At 36.2% G+C, this 27,797-nt stretch overlaps 3 protein-coding genes and 1 long non-coding RNA gene across 5 annotated transcripts; 1 reads left to right on the top strand and 3 right to left on the bottom strand.

Annotated features, from left to right (window-relative positions):
- Positions 1–2,027: 2,027 nt before the first annotated feature.
- On the bottom strand, positions 2,028–4,012 carry LOC106375158. Its single transcript, XR_001275218.3, has 3 exons — positions 3,414–4,012; positions 3,218–3,294; positions 2,028–3,125 (listed from the first exon to the last, which is right to left on the bottom strand). It is a non-coding gene; the product is annotated as an uncharacterized LOC106375158 (long non-coding RNA).
- A 249-nt stretch (positions 4,013–4,261) lies between these two features.
- Positions 4,262–5,636, top strand: LOC125592828 (F-box/kelch-repeat protein At3g23880-like). The gene has a single exon (XM_048768286.1). The coding sequence runs from the start codon at positions 4,262–4,264 to the stop codon at positions 5,489–5,491; it is 1,230 nt and encodes a 409-aa protein (XP_048624243.1). The 3' UTR covers positions 5,492–5,636.
- A 610-nt stretch (positions 5,637–6,246) lies between these two features.
- On the bottom strand, positions 6,247–17,213 carry LOC106374594 (sphingolipid delta(4)-desaturase DES1-like). Its single transcript, XM_013814588.2, has 2 exons — positions 17,043–17,213; positions 6,247–7,083 (listed from the first exon to the last, which is right to left on the bottom strand). The coding sequence occupies exons 1-2, from the start codon at positions 17,211–17,213 to the stop codon at positions 6,247–6,249; spliced, it is 1,008 nt and encodes a 335-aa protein (XP_013670042.1).
- A 3,013-nt stretch (positions 17,214–20,226) lies between these two features.
- Positions 20,227–27,654, bottom strand: LOC106415388 (mediator of RNA polymerase II transcription subunit 16). 2 transcript variants are annotated; one of them, XM_013856078.3, is made up of 16 exons: positions 27,212–27,654; positions 27,069–27,137; positions 26,902–26,990; positions 26,701–26,813; positions 26,416–26,517; positions 25,855–25,951; positions 25,032–25,628; positions 24,293–24,911; positions 24,136–24,215; positions 23,740–23,822; positions 23,065–23,301; positions 22,496–22,667; positions 21,667–22,211; positions 21,317–21,493; positions 20,867–21,214; positions 20,227–20,771 (listed from the first exon to the last, which is right to left on the bottom strand). In XM_013856078.3, exons 1-16 carry the CDS (start codon positions 27,463–27,465, stop codon positions 20,625–20,627), a joined length of 3,729 nt encoding a protein of 1,242 aa, XP_013711532.2. In that variant the 5' UTR covers positions 27,466–27,654; the 3' UTR covers positions 20,227–20,624. The 2 variants fall into 2 exon arrangements, with proteins under 2 accessions (XP_013711532.2, XP_048624242.1); XM_048768285.1 differs by having other exon boundaries at positions 25,855–25,957.
- Between the last annotated feature and the right edge of the window lie 143 nt (positions 27,655–27,797).

The following is a 27,797-nucleotide window of genomic DNA, read 5'->3' on the forward strand; positions in this document are numbered from 1 at the left end:
GATGATTCAAGCAGCATTCACTTGCAAAAAAGGCAAAGAACAGATGATAAAATACGCTCTGCCACGCTCGATCTTGAAGTTCTCGATTGTCCTATTTGTACCGAGCCACTCATTGCTCCGATATTCCAGGTTACAGTTTGAGAACTTTGAGTTAGAAAGATGATATTTGAGATTGCGTGCCATTTTCTATTGTTTTCTTAAAGTGGATTTCATGATTTAATGTGATTTCTCAATCTTTCTTTTTGGAATGTAACTTTGGTTATTATTCGTTGGTTTTGTGTGCCAGTGTGATAATGGCCATACGGTTTGCTCTATTTGCTGCCCTAAATTGAGGAACAAATGTCCTTTTTGTGCTTTGCCTATCGGCGTCAAAAGATGTAGAGCTATGGAAAAAGTTTTTGAATCGATTTCTATCCCATGCTCTGTGCTAGGTTGCACCAAAAATGTATGCTATGGAGAACTATCAGCCCATGAAAAAGAATGAAAACTCTCTCTTTGCTCATGCCCTGTACCAGACTCTGCAACTACACTGCCTCATACAAGGATATCTATGATCACTTTACCTTTGGCCACCAGCACAGTTACAGCGGGGAAAGACCTATGCATGATATGTTCACATCTGGGATTTCCTTTATTCTCAAGTTGAACATCAACAATAAGGTATCAATTATGAGGGAACATGGGAACAGTTTATTGTTTTCAGTTCAGTGTTTTAGAGAGCTGTATGGTGTGTATGTAAGCATATGTTGCATTGCACCATCTTCTCCAGAAGCCGAAGAGTTCTCATACTACCTCTCTTATACCATGGGTGGACAAACAATTATTCACAAATCACTAAAAGTGAAAAGGATTCGTAAAGTGAGACATCAAATTCCTCAAGACAATTTCATGTTGATCCCTCAAAGTTTATTACATGGTGAATTGTTGGATGTGGAGGCTTCCATAAATAGGATGAACCAAGTGCAAAAAAATATTGTTTAACAAAAAAATATTTTCTTAAAAAAGTGTAATAATATATATTTTTGTTTCAGATTAAAAGATGTTCAGTTAAGCTTCTTCTTATATAAAACTAAATTATATATGATTCATGTGTTGAGTTTATAACTCAGTATTAATTTTATTATATGTATCTTATTGAAAACATTAGATCACTCATTAAAATAAATAAAATAGAATTAAGAATACATTAACGGGGCCGGGGGATATAAGAACTTAAAAGTAACAGCTATTTACTTATAAATTTTCATATAAACTTTTCAGTTGAAATTTATGACGTGTTTTTAAATATTTTTTTCTACATCTTTTTAAATAACTTTATTTTATTACTTAGCTTATTACATGTATTTTCTATGAACTTATTTTTCAATTGTATTTCTGAGTTTTTTTAATAAATAGACATGAAAAAAAAGTAATTTTATTCTTTTATTTAGCTAAGTGATTCTCTGTGAGACTGTTAACATTAAAATTTGAAGCTGTGTTTTGATGATACTATATTAGTAAAATAGGTTTTTTTTCCTGCACAATGTCCAGCAATAATTTTTAAAATTTAAATTATATGTAAAACAAATTTACTAATACTTTAGATTTTATTAGTTTCTTACCAATATATTAATATAAATTTGATTTAACTAAATGTTAAATTAATATAAAATAAGTAATTTTGTTTAGTTTAAATTATATTTAAGAATATACATGTATATGTTTAGAATTATAATCTTAGATAGATTTTTATCAATTTTTTGGTTAAATACATTAAATCAACTTGTATAAAATTAATAAAAATTTAATATAAAACTTGTATAATTATCAAAAAAATAAAACTAAATAGTATTTCTTAAATTTGTATATATATAAAAGAAACTAATGATATTACAATTATAAATTTATAACTTTTGAAAACAATTTTGAAAATTTTAGTGATAAAATTTTTATAAGAATAAAAATTAGAATTAAATAATATTTTGAAATTTTCAATGTCATATTTGAATATATTTATTTTAATAATAATGTATGAGTTATTATCATATTCCAAAAAAAATACCAAAAATATAAATCAACAAAAATTGTTTATTACCATAATTTAAAAAGTTTACCAAAAATATAAATCAAATGTAATTGTCCATGTCATATGTACTCATAAGTCACATCATCAATTTTAGTAGTCATGTATTTTTGTTAAACTGATTGCAGATCTGACATGTGTGAAATCACTTTGTAATTAATGTTTTGGGGATGTGTGAAAATTACTACAATTTTTATATCATCCACAAATATTTTAAAGTGTTAATGTGAGATAAACTAACACAAGATCACATGAAATTTCTTGAATACATTACAAAAAAAAACAACGAATAAAAATCAAAACTGAACAAAATCATAGAGCTTGATGTAAAAAAACATGTTGTACAACTGGAAAATGGAGCATGCCAACAAATCATGAATCTGATATGCGAAAAAAAGTTTCCTCAAATCCTAAAAATAACCAGACAAACCATAAGCTGTAACACCTCAACATATTATTATTACCGGAACAAGAATCTTCTCATGAGAGGAGAGACTATTGTTGTTACTCAGATAAGTTGAGGTCACCACTGTTACTTAGCTCCATAAGATATCACATCCTCCAATCAACTCAATAAAGCTGAGGAAACGTGGATCAGTTTGAGAAACTCTTGATCCCTTGTCTTACTTATTCATCACTCAAGATGTCACACGACCCGAAACTAACATCCTCTCCTCTTAGTGTTTTCACCACTTTTGAGCTAAATCCACACTTTAGTTCATCCAGTGAACCAACCTTTCATGGAAAGCATAACCTTTTTGGAGTCGATCAATGTCTTCAATCTATCTTCAAGACTATGTGTCCCAGTGATTCCTTTCTCAGACAAAACTTCTCTCGGCTCACCGCTCTTTTGGTAAAATTGCCAAAATTGCAAGAACTCCAGTATCTAAGAGAGATGCAAGAGCAGTTGAATTAAGTGCATTATCAGGCACCAAACCTCCCAGAAACACACAAAAAGAGATTTAGGAGCTCTTTTTTCCCTGTAATCAACAAATGTGGCAAGTGTTGATAGCAAATAGTGTTTACCAACATCAACATGTGTTCTCTTTTTCGCAGCTTCAATCTGTTAAATACCAGACATTGCTCCAGACACAGCAATGATGCGTGTATACATAGTAGAATTAGAAGAAAAAAAAACTTAAGAGGCTTGGTTACCTTGAGTTTCAAAGTTTCAGGAGATACAGTTGAAGGATCACTGTTTAAGGGCATGTCAATCAATGTGGTGATACCCCCTGCCGGATAAAAAAGACAATATCATCATCAACTTGAAGAAAGACACAAAGTAACAAGAAAGTATACAAAGAGACAAAACATGCAACTAGAACAGTGTCAGTGAAACAAATTTGATTACCAGCAGCAGCAGCTTTTGCTCCTCCTTCCCATTCACTGCTTCCAGGATCATCAAGATGTGCATGCCTTGAAAACAAAAAGAAGAATAGCAGGTGACTTTAAGTTCCAAGATTTTAGGACAAGAAGCAGAAACTGGACAGAGTCGAGTCGGTGTTGGTGGTTTAAGATCAACATGACTGTGGCTCTTTTGCATCTTATACCAATATTCTTCTTTCACCACCAACGGTGGTGTTTCCTTTCATTAAACAAAAGGTATATTGAAACTGGTGTTTCCTTTTCTCAACCGAGACCTGATCCTAGTCATAATTTTTGTTGGACCCAGAAATCCCGATCTCGCATAGAAAAAAAAAGTCACGGTGAAGAGAAAAAAAAAAGGAAAAAAAAGACGATTGGAAATTTATTTAAACTAAAGACGCTTCCATTAACAGATTTGGAAAATCTTATTCTAGCATGATTATCCGGATTCTTAGTGGGTTTCTTAGTGTGTGGGTCCCCACAAAATTCCTAAGGATCGGTTACAAAAACTACTAATTAAGAACCGATTTTAGTGAGTTTCTTACACTGTTCGTGGGCCCCACTGATTCGTGGCGACCCGCGATTGGTTTGATTTTAATTTTTTTTTTTTTTTTTTTTTTTTTAAACTAGGTTTTTTAGGAATAATCATGGTCTTAGGTTAGATTTGACAAACAGCCTGCCTATAAAGAGAGAGAGAGAGAGAGCTTTTTCCGACATCAGTTTGAGACGCTTTTGTAAGACATAAAAAAAAAACAGATCTGAAGGTTAAGAGAGATTATTGGAATCTTCGCCTGCCAGAGGAGAGCTGCTCAATTCGATTGCCGTTGTTAAGGTATGTCATCTAGAAATCTGAAGATGAGGAGAAGAAGAGAGCTTCCGTTTGAATTAGTGGTGGAAATACTCACTAGGGTTCCTGTTAAGGATTTAATGAGGTTTAGATGTGTCTGCAAAAGTTGGCGATCTTTGTTCAAAGAAGAGAGGTTTTGTAGACAGCACATGACCCGTGCCCCAACGAGGATCGTGTCCTTCCATTTTGAGGATACTCTACTACTTGGTCGTTTTTCTGAAAGTGCCAAGCCTGAGATGATGATACTCGAAGAGGTTAGCGTAAACGTCGGAGATGACAGTAGTTTGCTTAACGATACTACTGTAGTACTTGGTCACTGCCATGGACTGTTTTGCTTATATTTTGAAAATAACACTTTTGGTCTTTGGAACCCTTCATTGAGAGAATTAAGAACAATACACCCACCTTATCGCTACAACTGGTATGAGATGGGTTTTGGGTATGACCACTCAAGTCAAGATTACAAGATTGTGTTGGTTCTAAAAATGCAAGGCAGACGCAGCCGCTCCTCTCAAGCACTTGTGTTATCCTTAAAGTCAGGTGTGTCTCGGATGATTAATTGCCTGTGTTTGGAAAACTTTGACATGATCCACGATACAATTTCTGGAACCCTGGTTGGTGAAACTATCTACTGGCAGCTATGTGATGATAATGTAAAAGTAACTGATAAGCTTTTGAGCTTTGATTTGGTGTCTGAGACATTCAACTTGTGCCCATGTCCGAGTAATTGTGGTAAAGGACTTCCTCAGGTTATAGCGGGATTGAGAGGAGGTGGTCTATGTATAGTAGGGGTTGACGACATGTCTGGTGGTTTAATCGTTTGGTCTGCCCAACATGATGGTGGTGGTGGTATCAAATCCTGGAGCAAGATTTGCAATCTCTCGCTTGGCATTCTTGAAATCTCGGCTAGTTGTCGTATCGATGATAAGATCTGGCTATCCTCTGCGGTAACTTATGCAGGATTGCTATTAGCTCTTGTAAAATTTGGGAGAGAATCAAAATTGCTTTCCTACAACTTAGAGGAGAAAAGTTTGACAAATGTTGAGACTAGTTTGTCCCTCTCTACCTGTGATTTTCTTGAGACGTATGTTGAAACGCTTGTCCCCGTCCCTATTCCTGAATGCAGCCTCCTTTACGTGGTTTTGTTTTTATCTATCTGCAGCAAGCAAGACACATCTCATCATTTGTTCGTTTGTCTTTTTACATGGATATTTTAGTTTTCTACTTCATTCGCTAATTAAGGATAGTTTCTGGAATTTTGTATTTTTATTTATGAAAAACGATTGAATGTTGAAATGCTTGCTTGTTGAAGCAGAATCCTGATTGAAGCTAAATAGAATGTTTAGCTACTGTTAAAAGGTTGATCGATTGATTATAGTTTTTGGCTTGGAAAGTGTTTTCTCCAAAGTACCTGATCTGAATCGGTGGTTCATATATAAATTGTTCTGTTCCTTCACAATCTCTTAGTCATGGTTGGATTCCTTTGATCCTGTCTTAAGCCTTTTTTTTTAACAATGATTACTTTGCCCTGTATAATGTTTATATGCTATATATAACTTTTCCTTAAATCTCAGAACAATTTATCAAAAAAACTAATGGAGGTTTGGGTTCCACAGACCTACTTTTAAATTAATCAAACATTATTGGCCAATCAAATATGGAAAATATCAAAACGTCCACTAGAGTTTTTAGCATTTTTATTTCTAGAATGATACTATTGGAATGGTAGAAAAGGATGCCCAAGCATCTTACATATGGCAGCAGTCTTTGTTGTTTGAATTTTACATTGCACTGGTGATGGTTCAAAAACAAATTTATCAAATGTTTTAAAGTCTTAATGTGAGATAAACTAACATAAGGTCACTTGAAATTCTTGAATACATTACAAAAAAAAAACAACGAATAAAAATCAAAACAGAACAAAATCATAGAGCTTGATGTAAAAACACATGTTGAGTAATGAACAAGTAAACTATTCAGACTTATTACGTGTAGCTGCTGTTGAGAGTTTTCTCTTCATTCTGCTAAAAGGTCCAATTGTTTTATTCATAATATACATATATATCACTTGTGACCATGACTTATACGACTCCAATCCTTCATAATACTCTCCTGATATCTCCTTCACCTTATGCAGCTTATGCCCCGGTATCCTCGGGAAATCATGGTGCTCGTTATGGTATCCAACACTCCATGTTAGCAGATTCAGTGGACCGTAATAGGAATAAGTCTCTTGGTCCGGGTTAAAAACGTAATGTTCCGAGATAAAATGTCCAGCCATTGGATGCATTCCGCCTCCAACAAACGTTGATAAGATTAGATAGGCAAAAGATCTCCATCCGAAGAAGAGAACCACGGATACATCTAAACCGATCTGAATAATAAAGTTGAATAATTCCCAATAACCGGGTGGTTTTGGTTTGATGAATAATGGTCTAAGAGCGTAGAAGAAGAGTTGTAACAAAACCCAAATGGTTTTGGTAATAACATTGGTTACTAAATGAGCTTCTGTGTAAGTAGGGACATGCATATCAACACCGTCTACTCCTTGGAACCGGTGATGCTCGAGATGGTATTTTTGGAATGTTACTGACATTGGTACACCAATTGGAAGGTTGGCAATAATACCGAGGCAGCGGTTGTAGACCGGAGTTGAAAAGGCGAGGTTGTGGCTTAGCTCATGGATTGCTAAGAAGAGATTGTGGTTGAGGAATGATCCAAAGAAGTAAGCAATGGTTAGAATCTTGAGCCATCCTGAGTCGTGAAGGGTTGCAGCTGCTGAAAGTTGGAGAATAACGACTAATGTGACCTGTACACCGCAAAATCAATCTCTCAATCAGATTACTCAAAAGACAACAACAACAAAAATGAGGGCTAGCTAGAAATGATAAAATTGAACCAAACCGAAATTCATAAACTTAAAACCAAACCAACCCGTATGGTAGAAATTTCAATACAAAATAAACTGAAAAATTCTTTAAAACGTATTTTTTAATTAAATATATTTTGAGAAAGTATATTAAACCCCAAATAATATTCAGGGTCACTTTACTAATAGCGGGACCAAACATTCATCCTAATTACATCGAAAATTTAATTAATTAATTAATTTAGTAGATTTGTATCCACTAAATTATTAATTTTAAATATATACCAGACTCTGATCCGCGCGCCAGCGCGGATATGAATTTTCAGTTTTTAATTATTTATTTTATTAAATGATGTATTTGTAATATTCGTTCATATTATATTCATTAAGTAAATATTTTTTTTTGCTTCTTAAACTATCTATTTTTTTACGAATGTGTGATATCATATAAAAAATATTAAAAAAATGAGTATAGAGTTAATTAGATAATTTTAAAAGCAAAAATTTTTCTTTCGTGTGCGATATCATATAAATAATGATCCACCCAATTAACAAAAATCATGATTATTTTATGTGTAATTTTTTTTATTTTGATCATTTACTCAAAACTATATTAAATTTTACATATTTTAATTATAATATTTTTAATATCTTTACCTTTTTATTTGAAATGCAACTCAATATCAATTATAACAAAATATTTAAAAAATATTTTTAGAATTTGTTTGAAAAATATGAAAATTACATTTTAAATTAAAATTATCCTAAAATATGATAAGTTTTGATGTAAACGAAAACTCATATTATGTCAAAAATAATGATAATAACAATTTTAATTGATTATTTTTTAAAAATACATTTACAAAAATATTGTTTGAAAGAAAATTCATTTATCTTTCAAATATAAAATGAAAATATTATAATTAAATAATAAAAAATATAAATAAAAACCATAAATTTAGCAAATGACAACTGAGTTATATTATGCTAAAATTTTTTTTCTAACAATTTATCAAATGACAAATGAGTTATGAGCAAATAATACCATATAATTTTTAAAACCATAGCCATTCTTAAATATTTTTTGAATAAATAATTATTTTTAATTTAATCAACTGAAAATAATATTCATACAATTGTGTGAGTCAAATTCTAGTTTTATTGATGCATGTTATATATTAGTGCTGCATGTTTTAGGTAATATTTTAATGATGAACACTTTTAAAAATCTCCATTATTAAAATTATGCACGTAAAGATAACTCATGAGTTTTTTTGGTTGATTAAATGACATTATGTCCAAATTATTTAAAGATATTTCATTAAGGTAACTGAAAAAGACAAACAATAAAATAGGAAGTTTAAATTCATTTAAGCATATTTCATTAATGTAACTGAAAAGACAAGTAATAAATTAGGCAGTTTTATTCGTTTTAAGATACTTTATAAATGCAACTGAAAAAGACAAGCAATAAAAAAAAAGAGTTTAATTAATGAAGTAAGAACATTTCACTACAAGAAAACACAGTTTTAGCAAGGAAATTTAACGAGGAAAACTATTCCTCGTGAAATTACGATGACTTAACGATGAAATTGCGAGGAAATAAAGTTTCCTCGTAATGGCCTTGTAAAATACCGAGTAAAGCTTTTCCTCGTAGAATCGTCGTAAGTTGACGTGGTTTTTCCGAGAAAAATGTGTTTCGTCGCAAATTCGTCGTAATTTTAGCAAGATTTTTACGAGGAAATAACTTACGAGGAAAGAACGAGAAATCCACCAACTTAACACGTTTTTTTTGCCACCAACCTAATTTTTCGTCGTAAATTCCTAGCAAAATTCAACTACCAGATTCAAAAATTTTCTATATATATGGAGGTTTGAACATAATTTTAAGCACACCAACAAGAAAAAAAACGTGAAAAAAATGTCGGGCTTGGGAAATATTTTCGAGTTGCGGAGGTGGATGTATATGCATAGAGATGCTAACGGGAGAGTGACGAAAGAATATCTTGCTGGGTTGGAGCGTTTTATGCATCAAGCAGATTCTACACCGCTCGCCCAAGAAAGCGGTAAAATATTCTGTCCTTGTAGGAAATGTAACAATTCAAAGTTGGCAAATCGTGAAAATGTTTGGAAGCATTTAGTAAATAGAGGTTTCACGCCAAATTATTATATCTGGTTTCAACATGGAGAAGGTTATAGTTATGATCAGAATGAAGCTAGTAGTAGTAATAGCAACTTTCAAGAAGAACCGGTTGATCATCAATTGCATAATGCACATAGTTACCATCAGGAGGATCAGCCGATGGTAGATTATGATAGGGTTCATGATATGGTAACTGATGCATTCGTAGCTCATGATGATGAAGATGAAGAACCTAACATAGATTCAAAAAAGTTTTATGAAATGTTAGATGCGGCAAATCAACCACTTTACAGTGGTTGTAGAGAAGGTCTCTCTAAATTGTCATTGGCTGCTAGAATGATGAATATTAAAACTGATCACAATCTACCTGAAAGTTGCATGAACGAATGGGCAGATTTATTTAAAGAGTATTTGCCGGAAGACAATGAGTCTGCTGATTCTTATTATGAGATTCAGAAACTGGTTTATAGTCTTGGGTTGCCTTCGGAGATGATAGATGTTTGCATCGACAACTGCATGATCTACTGGGGAGATGATGAGAAGTTGGAAGAATGTCGATTCTGCAAGAAACCACGATTCAAGCCGCAAGGAAGGGGACGTAATAGGGTACCGTACCAAAGGATGTGGTACCTACCAATTACAGATAGATTGAAAAGATTGTACCAATCGGAGCAGACTGCTGGAAAGATGAGGTGGCATGCCGAGCATACTCAGACGGATGGTGAGATGACTCATCCATCAGATGCAAGAGCCTGGAAACATTTTAACAAAGTACATCCGAATTTCGCTAGCAATAGCCGGAATGTGTACCTCGGATTATGCACAGATGGATTTAGTCCATTTGGAATGTCAGGGAGACAATATTCATTGTGGCCTGTCTTTCTTACGCCATACAACCTGCCACCGGAGATGTGCATGCAACAGGAGTTTTTATTCTTGACCATATTAATACCCGGTCCGAAGCATCCAAAAAGGTCACTTGATGTTTTCCTACAACCACTGATAAAAGAGTTGAAGGATTTGTGGTCAACAGGGGTGAGGACGTATGACTGCTCAACGAAGAAGAATTTTACGATGCGAGCTATGCTTTTGTGGACCATAAGTGACTTTCCTGCCTATGGGATGTTGTCTGGATGGACTACACATGGGAGATTAGCTTGTCCATATTGTAATGGAACGACAGATGCATTTCAACTGAAGAATGGTAGAAAGACAAGTTGGTTCGATTGTCACCGTCGATTTCTTCCAGTTGGCCATCCGTACCGAAGAAACAAGAATTTGTTTAGGCACAAAAAGGTTGTGAGAGACACTCCTCCTCCATATCTAACTGGAGAACAAATTGAAGCGCAAATCGACTACTACGGAGCTAACGAAACAGTTCGCTGGGGTGGTAATTGGCATGTCCCTCGTAATATGCCTGATTCTTACGGTGTTCATCACAACTGGCACAAGAAGAGTATATTTTGGGAGTTACCATATTGGAAGGATCTTCTTCTGCGCCACAACCTTGATGTGATGCATATAGAGAAGAATTTCTTTGAGAACATCATGAATACAATATTGAATGTCCCAGGGAAGACAAAAGACAACATAAAATCGAGGTTGGACTTGCCGGATATTTGCTCAAGAAGTGAGTTACATATAAAAAGCAATGGCCAAGTTCCCGTTCCAATTTTTAGATTGTCTTCAGAAAAAAAGTCGGTTTTGTTCAATTGGGTGGCATCAGAAGTGAAGTTCCCTGATGGGTATGTTTCAAATCTTTCAAGATGTGTTGAAAAGGGTCAAAAGTTCTCCGGGATGAAGAGTCATGATTGTCATGTCTTTATGCAACGACTTCTGCCATTTGCATTTGCGGAGCTACTTGCAACAAACGTACATGAAGCACTTGCAGGTAGTTTACAATAGGACAATAATATTAAATTGGTTTAGTTTACAATAATAGTATTTGACTAACAATGTGTTTAATTGTTTTTGGAATAGGCATTGGAGCATTTTTCAGGGATTTGAGCACACGCACTCTTAAAGAAGAAGTCGTAGAACAGCTTCAGGAGAACATTCCTATCTTATTGTGCAACTTGGAGAAGATATTTCCTCCAGGCTTTTTTGACGTGATGGAGCATCTAGCTATCCACCTCCCATATGAGGCATTGCTTCGTGGACCGGTACATTACGGATGGATGTATCAGTACGAGCGAGCCATGAAATATTTGAAGGGAAAAGCAAAGAACCTCGCCAAAGTTGAAGGTTCTATAATTGCTGGAAGTTTGACAGAAGAAGTTTCTCACTTCACATCGTACTACTTTGCGTCAAAAGTACGTACCCGAAGAAGAGCTCCAAGAAGATATGATGATGGTGGCGTTGCGCCCACATATGCAGTTGTTGGTGTTCCAGAAATCTTTAGCCAGATTGGACGACTTGGTGGGAAATCAAAACAGGTTTGGTGGTCGAGTGAAGAAGACGCTCATAGTGCACACACCTATATTCTACTCAATTGCGAGGATCCATTGATGCGTTATTTTGAAAGGTAACTTAAATTGAGTATACATTATATAATTGAGAGAGATTAATTCATGTAAAATGTGAATTTACAGCATGTTTGTTTCACAAGTCAAAGAAACATTTCCTGGTATATCCACAAGTGACGTAGACAAAAGAAAAGATCAACACTTTGTTAAGTGGTTGAAGAATCAGGTATTAATCAAATACTTTTAAAATTTTCATACATGAATGATTTGTATTTCAACGTTCTTTTTATTTTTAAATAGGTTGATTATGACGACGATGCAGATTATCCTAAGTGGTTACACGAAGTAATTCAATCTCCACTTGTAAAGGTCACCACATCACAGATGTATTTCACACGAGGCTATACTTTTCACACATATGAGTATGGTAAACAGCGGGCAACCAGTAACTATGGAATTTGTGTGAAAGGAGAAACAGATTTCTACGGAATCTTGACGGAGATTATTGAAGTCGAATTCCCAGGGATATTGAAGCTAAAATGCGTCCTCTTCAAGTGTGAATGGTTCGACCCCGTCGTCAATAGAGGTGTTCGGTTGAACAAATTCGGTGTAGTAGATGTCAACGGTGGCCGGAGGTACAACAAATTCGAGCCCTTCATCTTAGCTTCACAAGCAGACCAAGTTAGCTTCCTTCCATACCCACGGATGAGAGAGTCGGGTATAAATTGGTTAGCCGTGATCAAAGTTACACCTCGAGGACGAATCATCGTAGGAGAAGAACCACCATTGCAAGAAGAACAAATAAATGAAGTTCATGAACCTGAACAAGAAATTGATGACATCCTTCTCATTGATCCGCATAATCACGAGTATGAAGATCTTACCGAAGATCCCACGGAGGAAGCTGTTGAAGACGAGTTTCATGTAAATGATGATGTTTCAAGTGATGACGAGAATGTCGATGAATCCGATTAATGTATTTCATATTTGTATGAGTTTGATTTATTATATATAATTAAAGATAATGGGAGTTTATTTATAAATAAGATATCGACATTAATTATAAGTAAAGGAATTGTGTTTTTATAATTTTCGGTTTGGATTAGAATGAATTGCTTGAGGTTAAAGGATAGAAGTGTTTGATATATGAAGTAGAAGATAAAGAAGATGTGGTTTGGGATTTGGGGTTTCGTTTTAGGGGTTTAGAGACAGTCGTCGTACTTTCCACGTTATCTCACGGGAATTTTACGACGATTAATAATACATTACCTCGCATATTCCACGGTAACAGTAAACGTCGTAAGAGCCTCGTAACTTACGTGGACTAAGCGACGATTTATAATTAAAAAAGCGGACCTCGCTTATTCCACGTAAGACCAAAACGTCGTAAGAGCCTCGTTAACTTACGTGGAATGAGCGAGGTTAGCTTTTTTATTTTACTTTTCGTCGTTAATTCGTCGGTAAATATAAACCCTAAACTAAAATGAAACCCAAATCCCTAAACCCCAAATGTGCAAACCCTAAAACTCCCCATCCTACTTCATATAAACTAAAAAAAAATTAATTTTCAATTTTATATAAACTTAAAAAAAAAAAGAGAAGAAAGATATTGGAAACACATATGACGAGATACGTAAGTGTAGCCCACATAAATCTACATCATTTGTATTCAAATATCTTCTTCTCTTTTTTTTTTGTTTTTAAACCTTTCATATATGATTTGTAGCGTGTGTTTGATTTGTTGTGTGATACGTCAAATTCAAAATTTGTAAAATTGTTTTCCAACGTATTAAACCTTTCAAATTCAAAAAAATATATATATTGAAGTTAAAGGGTTAGAAATATATGAAGTATTAGATAAGAAATATAAGAAAGATAGGGTTTGAGGTTTGGAGATAAGAAAGATAGGGTTTGAGGTTTGGGGTTTAAGATTTTAGGGGTTAGCAAAAAAAGCCTCGCTATTTGCACGTAAAATCGATGATAAAAACAAAAATCGTCGCAAGAACGACGTTAAATAAAACACGGGCCTCTGTATATCCTCGTTAATTTGCTTGGGCCTTGCGACGAAACGAAAGACGGGCCCACGTAAAATCGATGATAAAACAAAAATCATCGCAAGAACGACGTTAAATAAAAGACGGGCCTCTGTATATCCTCGTTAATTTGCTTGGGCCTTGCGACAAAACGAAAGACGGGCCTCTGTCTTTCCTCGTTATTTTGCGACGAATTTTCGACGAACACTAATCCTATATATAGGCGAAACCGCAGCCCTCTTCATTTCCTCTCTAATTCCTCTCTACAGCCTCTCCATTTCCTCTCAACATGGTAACTCTCTTTCCTCTCTAAGTAGTTTAGGGAATTTAGATTAGGTGGTTAGTTTAGGGAATTTAGTTTACGAAATTAGTTTACAAAATTTAGGTTTCCTCATTTTATTAATTACGTAGTTAATACTGTTCATAATTTTTTATTTACTCTTGACTTTAATTTAGAAATTTAAATTTTGCAGACTATTCGTAGACACCAGCGTAGTGCTCACTACTCGCAGATGTTCGGTCCACCGGGTAGTCGGTTAGACCCGCCTTCACTTCCCGGTTCTTCTTCAGCTCCCGGTTCTTCGGGTCAGCAGGAGACCGTCCCCGAGACTCAATCTTCTCAGAGAGTCTCGCCTTCTTCTACGGCATCGCCATCAGTTCCTCATGTGCCTCCTCCGGTAGCTCCTCCTCCGATGCCAGCTCCTCATGTGCCTCCTCAGATGCCCGCCCATCAGGTTCATGCTGATTTGATGGTGCCAGCGAGTTGTCCTTACTCTCAGTACACTGTTGAGGACATTCTCGGTTTGCCAGGCAGAGAAGGCTTACCGATCATAGACCCCGACCGACCTGAAGGAACACTTTGGTATGTATGTTACATTTATTTTTTAAAATTCATTTGTGACTTTAATAAATATTTAAAACTTTGAATTTGTTTTTTTTTTCCAGGTTTGGGGTTGATAACTGCCTTGCAACAGAAGTAACCGAGACGATTAAAGGTTACTTCTCCATGGCACATCCCAACTGGAAATCCACTCCGATCTACATCAGAAGGACGTGGTTCAAGATTTACGCTGTAAGTTTTTACAATTTATTCCTGATTTATATTTTTTTAAATTTTATTTTTCTAAACTAATTATTAATATTTTTTTTTTTTGCAGCAAAAATTTAATTGGTCCATGGGGGTCACTGAGAAGGTGCGGAAAGAGTTTATCGACAAGGCGAAGAAACGCGAAGAAACGTTTGTTGGACACGGTCTCCAACTGGAAGGGTGACTGGATCGTGAAGGGCTATGAGCGGGGCAAACCCACAACCATCACCACGGACGTGTGGGATGGCCTCATCCGTTACTGGAGGGATCCTGATGCCATGAGAGTCGTCCAGTCTTGCTCCGCCTCCCGTAACTCGGTAGATGAGCACGGCCACAGGGCGATGCAACATAGTACGGGCCAAAAGCCACACGCCCGCGTCCGTTTGGAAATGGTACGTAATTTAAATATTTAACTTTTTGATTTTTAATATATATATATATATATAAAAAAACTTTCTTAACTATTTTTAGGCCAAGGAGTTGGGACGTTTACCGACTCTTATGGAACTTTTCGATCGGACCCACAAGAACAAGGCGGGCGCATTTGTAGATGAGAAGTCTGAGAAGATCTACAATGATGTGGCAGCTCGTATTGACGAGCGTGAGACCCAGCTGGCGCAGGAGTCCGCCGACGGATCACCCGTCGTCTTATCCACAATAGAAGTGGATAGAATTTACGAGGAGGTAAATTTTATATAAATTTTTTATTAATTCCATTTTACTTTAAAATTTAAATTTTAATATATATTTTATTGTTTTTTAAGGTCGCTCCCAAGAAAAAGGGACGTGTGTTGGGGATTGGTTCCGTCAACGATGTTCCGAGAGCGACTTCCTCTTATGGCCAGAGACGGGATGATGAAGTCTCTCAGCTGCGCGACGTGTTGGAGACGACACAACATCAGCTGTCGTCGACACAAAACGAGTTGGCCTCGACAAAATCGTCGTTCACAGCTCGTATGACTGGTCTCGAGAACTTCTTGGACGTCATAGCGGCCACAAATCCGGAATGGGAGGCCATGTTCAGGACCATGAGACAACAAAACCCCATTCCAGGCGAGACATCCGTGCAAGTCAACGAGGAAGATCTCTCGAGAAGGAGCGAGGAATTCTACGACGCGGCAATGCAGCATTAGTTTTTTTTTTTGTTATTGTATTTTAAAATTCAAAACTTATTTATATATTATATAATTTCATTTTAATTCGGCCAAAAAAAATTTTCTATTCGATTTAATTTCAATTAAAATTTTATTAATAAATTAAATAAATATAATTTTTATTTATAAATTCAGTAAATAGAAAACAAAGTAATTGCGTCGCTAATTCCCGATGTATTAACGAGGAAAATTAACGACGAAATATCGAGGAACAATTAACGAGGATTTTACGTGGATTTAGTTACAATTCTATTACGACGAATTGTTTCCGTGTTCCTTACGTTTTTATTACGACGAATTTATTTAGAGGTTTTTGCGGGTCTTTTACGACGAATCATTTACGAGTTTCTTACGAGGAAGCACAACGACCGCGTTACGTGGAAACCCCACGTGGTCTTTACGACGAAAACTTAATTCTTCTTTACGAGGAAAATATAACCTCGCTAATTAACGAGGAAATGGCGACGAATCTTCTCTTACGACAATCATATAACGACGAAACGTCTTTCATCGCCATTTCCTCGTAAGCCTTCTTTTCCGAGGAAATAACGACGATTTTGGCCGTCGTTAAATTTGTGTTTTCTTGTAGTGTTTTCAAATGGGTACTTCTCTTTTAATAATATAGATAGTCATGTGACCTTGTACCCATAGTTATTTTAATTTTTAAATCTGGTCGATCCTCATATTAGTTAACTTTGTTTATTTTTACTTTTCCAATGTAAACCCAAATCAAACCCGACTTACAAACAAACCGTAACGGTAAACCGAATGTGAAACCGTATTAGAGACCAAAGAAAATCCTACTTGATCGTAAAGGGAGCATGGAAGATCACAAATGAGTCACAAACTCCAATGTTGTGGGATCAAAACAAATCAGATTTCATTAAACGCCAACTCAAATCAGTTTGAGATCTCATATTGACTAATTCGTTCATGTGATGTACATCTTCAAACAAATTATCAAAAAGAGGATCAGGAAAAAATTAACAGATCTAACAATGATAGAAAATGAAAGACCTTGAGAAAAGCCCATGGATCAGGACCAAAGAGTTCTTTAATCTGAGGATAGCGGGAGAGAATCTGACGTCTTCTTGAAGCGTGAGGCTCATCAGTGTAAGACCAGAAGAAATCTGTAGCCATGACTCCTTCTTCTTCCTTTGATATACTCTCACGTCCTCCTTTCCCCATTCTTGTTTTTATTCTTTTGTCTCTCCCCTCGGCTTATTATTCTTGTGAGACGAGGAGAGAGAGAGAGAGAGAGAGAGAGAGAGATGTGGTTTTGGAAAAAAAAATGGAGGTGCAATTTTGGAAGATGGTGCAACGAGAGGAACGAAGAGAACGTGCACATGAAGGTGTATGAGGGAGACAATTAAGCCAGTAATATGCAGTTGTTTTAACTGTGATAGGTGATTTTCTTAATGATTTATATTAATATACATCTTATTTTGTTTTTATTTGTTGTAGTATAATAGAATTGGGCTGGCATTTTACAGTTCAAACTTATAAGATTAAACTATTCACTTTTTTTTGGATCAATCTATCACTTTTTATCAATTGTTTTTTTGTTTTGTAAAACATGCATGAGTTTTTGGCGTGATCTCTTCCTCTACTATCCTACAAAGGAAAAATGTTTTGAAAAATTAGCATGTTCAAGGCCAGCCTGGGATTTAAAAGCTTGAAATAGTTCTGGACTTAGGACTCAATAGTTTATACATAACATAACAAAAGCTAACACAAACCTTGCAACCAAGTAAAACGAATTAAAATGTTAAATAAGATTTAGAAAAAAACTATTAATCACTTTGTCCCTCTAAGAAATAAGAGAAGGTGACAATTATCCTAACAGAACTTAAGTACATATATATTTGTTGTCTACAGATATTGCAATACGTTGAGTATTAGCATGAACCTCGCAATACATTTGCTACAAAACACACTGATTAATATAATAAACTAATCATTTTTTCCCGTACGCAGTACGGGTGGAACACTAGTCGTTTGATAATCTATAACTTCGTGTGCAAAATTCTAAGTCTAACCATGGAGAGATAAATTACAGTCAAGTTCAACATCAAAGTTTCTCAACTTATTAAATTATAGTTCATCACCGTACAAGTACAACTATCCTAGTTGCCGATCAGACAAACTGTATTCTACTTCGTTTGGAGTAAATTGAGCAAATATTGTGAATATCGAGAACTGCCAGAAAAGCGAATATGTTTGCAAGATCTTGTTTGATAATTCTACAAAATAGAATATATGTTACAAAAAAAGACACTTAAAACATCTTTAAAGAACAAACAAAATTGAAATACCAATTTACAAAAGAAAATATTTACAGAGATCTTTGTGATGATCTGTGAATTAATCAGGAAGTCAAAACCCTAGGTAAATATCTGTCTAATTTTGGACATTCATCAACGCATGTCTTCACACGTCGTAAATTTATTCTAATAACTTTAGATGCTTTTTGATCCATTTAAGCGGAATATGTAACAGATGTATATTATAAATTAGTAGTTGACCAAAAATCAAAGCAATTAGTAGCTATCGATCGTGATCATACACCTTGTTAGAAGACAAAATTATTATTGGTTGACAAAAAAGAAGAAAAAAAAGAAGATTAAATTATTATTTAGACGATCTAAATGCTACAAGATATATAATAAAATAAATAAAAAACATTAGCATTATTTATGTCATTATATTATTGTAGTATCTATTCTATTAAAACACCTGTTTGACCCATTGATAAAAATTGGATCCAACAACTATTTTTAACGATACATACCTTTTTAATGTGATAACTACTATGCCTTCTTAATTTTCATAACTAACCACCGCATCATTTTCTTTTTCGAAAATAACCACCACTCTTTAATAGTAGGAAACCTCTATTTATATGCAACTTCCGCTTTTACAAGCTGTTTTCTATTTGATCGGAACCATTTAAAATATATTTCTGGACTTTAGCACCATTTAAATTTACTACTAATATATTTTCTGGACTTTACCACTATATTTACGATAGCTAATAATATTTAACCTTACTTATGTCGACTGTTTAATATACAAAATCAAAGCTTTAAAATATTTCTTACAGGCCATAGTAGAGTAGAGGCTTTTCAGATGTAGGAGTTAAATTGTTTGGTGATGCTATAGACACAAAAACGTGTTTCTTTTCATACATCTTCTTTTTCAATGGAGACAAGATCAACGCTTTGGTTTTGTTAACCTTTCCTTCCCTCCAGTACACTTCAGACACATATATTAGCTCGATTAAGATCAGCTTCACTCAGATCGGAAGAAACAGAGGATCCGTCACATCTGAAATTTCATTCAAAATAAAATTCTCAGATTCCACCTCAAAATAAGATTACATGCAACAAAATATATTTAATCTAACAACAAAACGAGTGATATTACATGTACCTGGGCTGATCTGAGCAATCTTTTTTACAGATCGATTAAGTTTGAGCTGAGACAAGATCCGGTCGGTTGTAATAGAAAGAGGGAGAGAGAAACTCTATTTTCGAGCTGATCTTTTTTTTTTTGATCAAAAGAGCTGATCTTTCTAAAAAGATTTTTTTCTCTATAATAAGTTTGTGGTCGGGATTTATTTATTTATATGGGTATTAGGCCTCAAATTTGATACATTGTTTTGCATTGTGTATTTGTATGGCTTTTTAAAATTCCTATCGTTTTAAAATTATTTTGCCTAATTGATCTTAATTAGATATTACTAATCTATATTATTATCAAACAATTTTTAGGGTCATCTGTTATAACTATTCTGTTAAAACACCTACTTAAGTTTAGAAATAAAATGTGGGAAATTAAAAATGTTATCATATATGAAAGTACAAAAAAATATTACAAATTGCAAATTTGGTGAATAAAGATTAAAAATAATTTCCCAAATGTGTACGACACAAATACATAATTATGAAACTTGATAAATTATTTATTTAAAGTAGAGAAAATTATATCTATTCTATTAAATTCATATCATACAAAAATATAATTATACAAACACAGACATAAATTATATTAGGCAAAAAATTAAAAAAACAAAAAGTATACTCGCCCTCTGAGGGCGGGTCAATATCTAGTTATGTTTTTTATAAGCGGAGACTAGCACGTCTAAACGCGGGTCTAGTCTAAAAAGCTTTGACAATAATAATAAAAAACATAGAAAAAATATAAAACATTTAGTCTTTCTTCATCTACTGGTTTCATGACGAATCAAAAGTCAACGAATACATAAGTTTAATCATGGATTCTACTACATCATGGACTCTATATATTACACCATCACCATAGTCTGGAGAGTTTAAACAGTCCACAAGAAGCAAAGCTATAAACCATACGGGCTTCTACCAAGTCTAACAAGTCACTACATAAAAAGACCCTTGCAGATACCCTTTCGCTTCTTATCCCACGCAATTTTGTCAAGTAACAAAACTTAAATTATCGCAAGTATGGTGAATAGCTTTTGGGTGTACAAGCTAACCTTATACCTCTTTAATCCCATTGGTTTGGTTTTTGCACTATCTTCAAATTAACTGGTAATTTGACAAACCAGGCATAGTAGATCTTCTATACAACACGGACCCACGTTCCACCACACATGGGGCAGCAATAAACCCAACGGCTGGTCCACCACGCCTCACGTTCATTCGGATTTGGCTGCTTAGAAGCACCTGGTGAAGCAAATGCAGATGTCTGCCTTAAGCATCTTATGCACTGTAATAAAGAAAACAGTCAAGTTACAAACGGCAGACTTTCGTATTGCAATTATTAAAGAAATGTGCAGGGAAGGAAATGTATCAAGAGTTAACCTTGTACCAAACTCCTTCAAGACCAGTTTTCCACGTGGCGGTGACAACATCCCTACGAGAACCCATGATCCCAAGATAAGCACCCAAACCCACAGAAGTATTTAAACCAAAAGCCGCATCTCTTTCAGACATTCTGCGTTTTCTTGGCCAAAGACTTTGGACTCTGTCGTACACATCTAGGGAATGACCCTGCGTGAAAAAAGTATCATCTGACGGGACCGCATCCTCAGGATCTGTTCCGGGACCACCGAATAAATTTCTTCTATGCCATTCTTCGGATGGGGGATGAAGCTCCAACTCCCGAAGTAGAAGGCCAGCAGCATCAGCTCCTCTTGGACGAGGCATGTTCTGTTTATTCAGTTTTATTATAAAAAAATTATAATGAGAATCAGGGATGAAAGAAAGCTAAAAGGATACAATTTCATAAAGTAGTTCACCAAACAGCACTACCTGCATATGTGGTCCAAGAGCTGCTTCTACCACCTCAGGCAACACAGTGTAGTTTCCATCAATATAGTGAAGTCGAACTTGGATGTTCCCACTACCTACCTGAGAGCCAGGCAAGGGATGCGGAAGCGCAGCTGTTCTCTTGCAGAGATCCATTAGTATATGGAAAAGAACTCTCACCTGAAAGATCAAAGCGTAACTAAAAGATCTTTCTAGAATATTGAACTTATCAACAGGGCATATTTTTTTTCTCGATCAACCAACCTAGGGTTTTCATTATTCTCACCCATGATGATCAGCTTAAGCCCAGGTATAATTGTATAAAAGTGAAGACAAGGAATACAAGTGCCTACCTCCTCAAAAGTATAGCCTTGACCAGCATTCCCAGATCCCATCTTTGTTGTACGGGCAGAATTATCATCAATCCCTTTCACTCCAGCACCCAACTGAGAAGTCCGGAATCCCTGGGCTTCCTCCATCCTGTTCAAGGCAGGGTTTGGTTTAGCAGAGTTGACCTCTTCCGACTTGCTGGTAGCCCCCGTTTGAAGCTTTTGTGAACTGGCATCAGCATTTCTCTGGTGATTTCGTGAAGCCTGTAACCTCTGGAAGTAACAGAATAGCAACAGCTGGCATAACCGGTGAAGGAAATGACAGTCCCCAATGAGCCGAACAGCTGGTGTTCCAGGAAATGTTCCTGTATTGATGCTTATTGGCATGAAGGTAGCTGAACCACTGACTGGGCTTGCAGTAGAGTTTGACACTCCATCATTTGAGCTACTAAATTTCGCTATGGCACCTTGCATCCAAGCTTGCATTTGTGTGCTTCCGCTGGAGTTTGTAGTACTAGTAGTAGCAGTAGGTTGCCCTGGTCCGTGATTCACTGACTTGTCAGGAACAGCTGCAGATAAAAGAGTTGAGATATCCCTCAATGTGCTACAAGTTACATGCCAAGTCCAACAACACAGATAACCAAATGTACCACCCACTAACCTAAGAAGGGGAGATACATGGATTATACACTAAAGTTTACAGACCAGAAGAAAATCTAGACTTCAGAAGCTCATCTCATTTTCATGAATTCTAACCTACCCACAAGACAATGATATTTCTACCGCTATGCTCCATTATCCATTCTTCACGCCTAGAGAAAATAAGAAATGACAAAATAAACAGCATACTGACCCTGGATTGTTGCAGGAGACGATGCATTTTGTGTGGGACTGGCAACCATGTTGCGATTACTGCCAGTTCCAGTGGAAGCAGCATGGCTTGCAAGTGTCCGACAAAAACTCGCATAGCGTCTTAAACGTGTGATAAAATGAGAAGCCAGGTCAAGAACAGCATCCACATAAGCCTGTACAAGATATGAAAAAGAAAAAGAATCAGAAAAAAAAACAGAAAAGTAGCAACAGGAAAATAAGTTTTGCATATCAAGATAGTGATATGGTCTTATTTCATATTCAGTAATATATGATCATGAACAGAAAAATGATATGTTGACTTCGTGGAAACAATCACTAGCGCAATTAGCTAACTAAAATTATATATGCAAAATAACCAAATCTAATTCAAAGTTTTAAACACAACGTGTCTTGGCTGATTGTAAGAAGGAAGATACCTCATCAAAACTAACACAGTGAAGACTTTAAATGAAAACACTGCATGATCCCTTCAAAATATTCATACTTACATTTCCATCTCATAAAAAGAAAAACATGTAACGCCATCCTCGGAATTGGAGGTAGATATACCTGAATACTGGAAACAAGAGCAGGATCGACAGCCATTGCCTCAGGATCGGTGCCTAATATGGTCTCACCATCTGTTCGCCATGGCTCAATAACCAACGCTGAAGGGTTCACAAGAGCTGATTCAATTCCTTTTCCAAGCATGTCCAACAACAATCTTGCTTGCATATCTAAGACCATGGCACGAACCTCCTGAGCATTGGTTCCTTCAAGTAACCGACATTTGATCCTGTCTAGATTCTGAAAACCATAAAATTACAAGATTTTACCAAAGAGTAGAAACCAAACTTGAAAACAAAGTTTAAGAAAAAAAAACAAAGCATCACAAGAGGACAAAATCCCTGCCAAGATTCTATTCATCGTCTTAAGAGTCAGATCCAATATCCATATTACTCAACCCATTCAAATTCAGATAACTACGGGAGGTGTTTTTTCCGTTTTTTGGGGTAACGTTAATGTTTAAAACTACGATCGCATAGTCGAATAGAAGAACCAACACAAATAGAGTCTACAGGCTCGTATAATAGAGTAGCTTTATACAGCTAAAATTAATCATTAAGAAACAGAAAAAGCACAAGGTAAACCAAGTTTTATGAAGGCTAACGATACGGTACGGCCAAGCAAACAACTCAAATATTCTGAAAAGGTGAAAAGATTAATGAGTTTAGAAAAACATACAGGACCATATTGTTGCCTGTGTTGTGTTGAAGGAAGGGAATGAAAATCAGCATCCATGACAGCAATCACGCTGGTCAGCGAAACTGTAATCATCAAGAAAAGGAAATGTGTCATCCGATGCTTTCAACCGTGTATCATCCAATCAAGACAGTAACATCTGAATCATTATGCTCTATGTTATTGAAAGCTTATCATAAAATCATAGAGTACAATACTCTCTACAAAATAAACAAGTAGAAAATAGGTTCTTTGAATGCCATGGAGCTTATTAAAAGTGAGATCATTTCTAAGCAAACTAAAAAATGGTTGTTCTGGAGCTAAAGAACAACTAATTTCTGAGTGAAAAGATTAAACAGCATTGAAATCAAGAAAACTTATAAGCACCACAAATTATACCAATGCCATCCTCTGCAGCACTCTGTGTACAGCCAACTGCATCCCACCAATCAACTCCAACCAAAAGACTCCACCAGAATCTGTTCAAACAAAGTGCAACCATATAAGTTTCTTTACAACCAAACAGGCTAGCGAATAAATACCAGGGATGACGTACCTCTCAGCAATCGCCCGCTCCCACATTGATTGATCAACCTTTGATTGGTTAGGTGGAAGGGCAGGCGGAAGAACACGAATGATATTCAACATAGCACAGTCCTTCGCAGCATCATGCCATACAGAAGCCGAGCAGCAGCTCGTTGGAGAAAATGCGGGTGCAGCAATAGCTGAACCGACATTTATTTGATAGTTTTCAACGGGTGAAAAAGTTGGACCCGAAAAGATATGAACTCCGCCGCGAAGAAAAGCAACCGCAATTTCACCACCATGAGCAGAATAGACAATCCGTGCAAGTGTACGAATATCACTTGGCAAATCAAAAGGGTCAAAAACAACCTTGTTAGCCTTGTCATCACCAGAATCAGGCTCCTTTTGTGCATCCACACTAGGCCCTGCAACAGCTGTTTGATGATTCTTGAAATCGTTTGTAGGTGGTATGCTCAAATCCACTCTCGATACCCAGACAGTTTGTGTGGGGACCTGTCCACCAAAATTCGAAGTTGGGCTTCCAAATATCTGATGCAGTACAACAGGTTGAACACTTGATTCCCAGCGCTGTACTTTCCAACCTGTGATTGAAGGACCTTCATCTGGATCATATGGCGACATGTACTGTCCTGCAAACGTATGCAGATGCATGGGATTAGCATTTTGTTTTAAAGAAAACAACTCAATGTATAGAAAATGTTGATTATCATGAAATCAGTATGAGGCTCAGAGAAGAACGTGAACAATACCCTCAACTATAACAACAGCTATTACTGAACCACCACGAGTTGGATCAAAAGCAACAGCAGTAACTCCAGATCCCCATGTAGTGGTTGCCGCAGACTGAGCTGCAGCTTCGGGACTTACGTAAGCAGAAAAATTGGAAACTGGCGAGCAGCTAAGTGATATTGCATCGCTGGATTCTTGATCCGTAGGCTTCTTCCCTTTATTTATCTCGGATATCAAGTATTCTTGCCAGTTGAACAAGTATGCAGCTAAAGGAGCAAAGCCTGTCCAAGCGGAAGAACTAAGGGATGGTGGCACATGACTGCCTGTAGAGATTTTTGGAGTCGCCTGGAGTACATTTCCCGGGCCAGGGGTCACCTCCCATACTACAATTGTTGAGGGATTTACAATCGGAACCCCTGCTACATGCATGGCACCACTGTCCGTTATGATAGCATCAGCAGCCATAATCCCACTAGGCCCTGCACCTAAAAGACCTTTCTTTGTACTAAACCACTTTGGTGCAGTGCCTCCTTGGTTAGAAGGCCACTGGGACCAATGAAGCTGAACGGACCCCGATGAGAAAACAGAGCATACACAGAGAAAGTTGGGCCACCGAGCTGCAACAAATGGTCAAGAATCAGATCCGTCACTGGAAGTGAAAGAAAATGCACAAATGCCAACCATGGAAAGCGTAACATGTTGCACTGATCTTGTCACATATATAGGTATGAAAATCAATACATATATATATATATAAGGTATGTTAAAAAAAACTCGCAGTTACGTTCATAATTCAAAATATATCAATATAAAGTAAGATACAAGAGATGAGAAGAAGAAAACCTGAGCTTTCGGAGCTCTGTGAGAGAAATTTCTCCTCGAAAGTTGACTTTGCATTTGTTCCAGAACTTGTCTTGGAGTTGGAGGATAACCACCTATACTGATTCTCGAAAAGAAAAAAAAACACAATCAGAATAAATTTTCCAGGATAAACTAGAGCAGCAAACTGATGGGCCAGAAACAATATTAAATTAGTCTTTCACAACATATACTTTGCAAAGGCAGTATCATCTAGCTGTTATTCATTCCTTACGTGTTCATGCCAATCATTACAGAAACGTATCAGAGAAATGCAAATGGAAGATATTTTAGGAGTATAGTAATTTTGCAACGAAAGCTAATATATATCAGTTAAGCTGGACTTCAAGGAAACTTTGGTCTCTCTGTCTCATTTCTTCCAAAACGTAGAGATATTTCAGGTTCAATTATACACAAAATTTAGCAATTCCATTCCCCACTCTCACATGCAACCCATCCGGTAATCAGTTAACAAACTCATGAAGGTAAAAAGAAAAAAAGTAATTAAATGATAGTGTCAGAGAAGTAAAAATATAAAGTACGTACAGGAGAAGCCCCCGTCAACCACTTTGTAACAACAGCAATGTCCTGACGCCATTCATGCTCACACTGCCAGGAGGTAGCATCGTGCACTAGGTTAGCCGCACCCTGCAAGACCAAACCAGATTAAAAGATTACATGAGGTTTTGCCAAACATATTGACACAAGTGGGAGATCAACATTTAGAAGAACAAGACACATAAGATTTATACAGGTGGACCAATTGGAAAACGGCAACTCTCTTTTCTGTTTGTTTGATTACTAATAGAGCACATCCATAAGAGCACTAACCTGAGTAGGCTGCGTCCAGATAGTAATCCGTCCATGAAAGTTGGCAATGAGTAATGCACGAGGACAAGAAGTGGGAGACCATTCAATAAATTGGACAGAGTCACGAGGAGAGTCTACAAAAAGAAAAATAAGTATCATAGTCATTTTAACAACACAAGACTAGTTTCAATTGAAAAGAAAAGAAAAGTAATATGAAAATACCTGCCACAACATTGAACACGGCACACTCAGTAGGTCGCTCGGGTATTAAGATATGAATTGGGATCCAAAAGGGTGGAATTGCCTTGGAGCTGCAACAAGAGATGACAAGGGTGAAAGGTAAGAACTTTCATCTCTAAGATTGAAAAGGAAAAAGGAAAAAATCAAACCTTGGAATCCTGGCGCAGGTCTCAGAAGCGCAAGCAATAGCATTCAACTTGCCACACCACGCGACGGCACTGACATAAAACAAAAGAAGAAAAGATGAATTTGAAAACTTTGTGGAAGGGAGAGTAGTAAGTGAGGTGGAGACCTGAAGTTACGGCAGAGTTCAGGGACGCTCATCTTATGGAGCAAATTGGAGTTGGGCTGTTTAAGAGTAACGCAGAACACAGTTGCGGGACTCACGGGATCAACCTCCATCTGATCGTCTCCCTCAGCTGATTTCTCCTCGACGACGATTTGATCCCTAGATTCAGCCTCCTCCTGATGTTGATTCACTTCTTCTTCTTCTTCCTCCGCGTCTCCTCCAGTGCTGTTACCCAAAGAAACTTGGGGCTGATTCATGTCAAGCGAGAGAGCAATAAAACCCTAATCTTTATAAGCACAAAAAGTCGCGATTGAAGGCGACAGAAAGCACTGTGCGTGTAGAGAGAGAAAGAGAGTTAGTGCGTAGAAAATTCCAAATCCCAAAATTCAATTTCACTATCCAATTTTTTTTTTAGGGTTTGTTTGTGCCACGGTTGTCGCCGGGATGACCAACCAATAAAAAAACACGGTGGGTGTAATGAAAACGATGTGGTGAAAATTTTTTGTTTTGCAATTTAACCCTATTTATATAAAAAAAAATTTTAAATAACAAAAATCATATTATCTAACAATAATTAATTTTTACTACC

This window comes from Brassica napus, chromosome C9 (assembly GCF_020379485.1).
Source record: "Brassica napus cultivar Da-Ae chromosome C9, Da-Ae, whole genome shotgun sequence".
Taxonomy (NCBI): domain Eukaryota; kingdom Viridiplantae; phylum Streptophyta; class Magnoliopsida; order Brassicales; family Brassicaceae; genus Brassica; species Brassica napus.

What these genes read in the sequence shown, in the direction of transcription:
- LOC106374594 (XM_013814588.2), bottom strand. Translation starts at nt 17,213, where the DNA reads ATGGGGAAAGGAGGACGTGAGAGTATATCAAAGGAAGAAGAAGGAGTC. An exon ending in ATCCATGGGCTTTTCTCAAG is followed by an intron (nt 7,084 to 17,042) that starts GTCTTTCATTTT and finishes TGCGGTGTACAG; the next exon opens with GTCACATTAGTCGTTATTCT.
- LOC125592828 (XM_048768286.1), top strand. Translation starts at nt 4,262, where the DNA reads ATGTCATCTAGAAATCTGAAGATGAGGAGAAGAAGAGAGCTTCCGTTT.
- LOC106415388 (XM_048768285.1), bottom strand. Translation starts at nt 27,465, where the DNA reads ATGAATCAGCCCCAAGTTTCTTTGGGTAACAGCACTGGAGGAGACGCG. An exon ending in GAACTCTGCCGTAACTTCAG is followed by an intron (nt 27,138 to 27,211) that starts GTCTCCACCTCA and finishes GTTTTATGTCAG; the next exon opens with TGCCGTCGCGTGGTGTGGCA. An exon ending in GTCTCCTGCAACAATCCAGG is followed by an intron (nt 22,212 to 22,495) that starts GTCAGTATGCTG and finishes TTTTATCTGCAG; the next exon opens with CTGTTCCTGACAAGTCAGTG.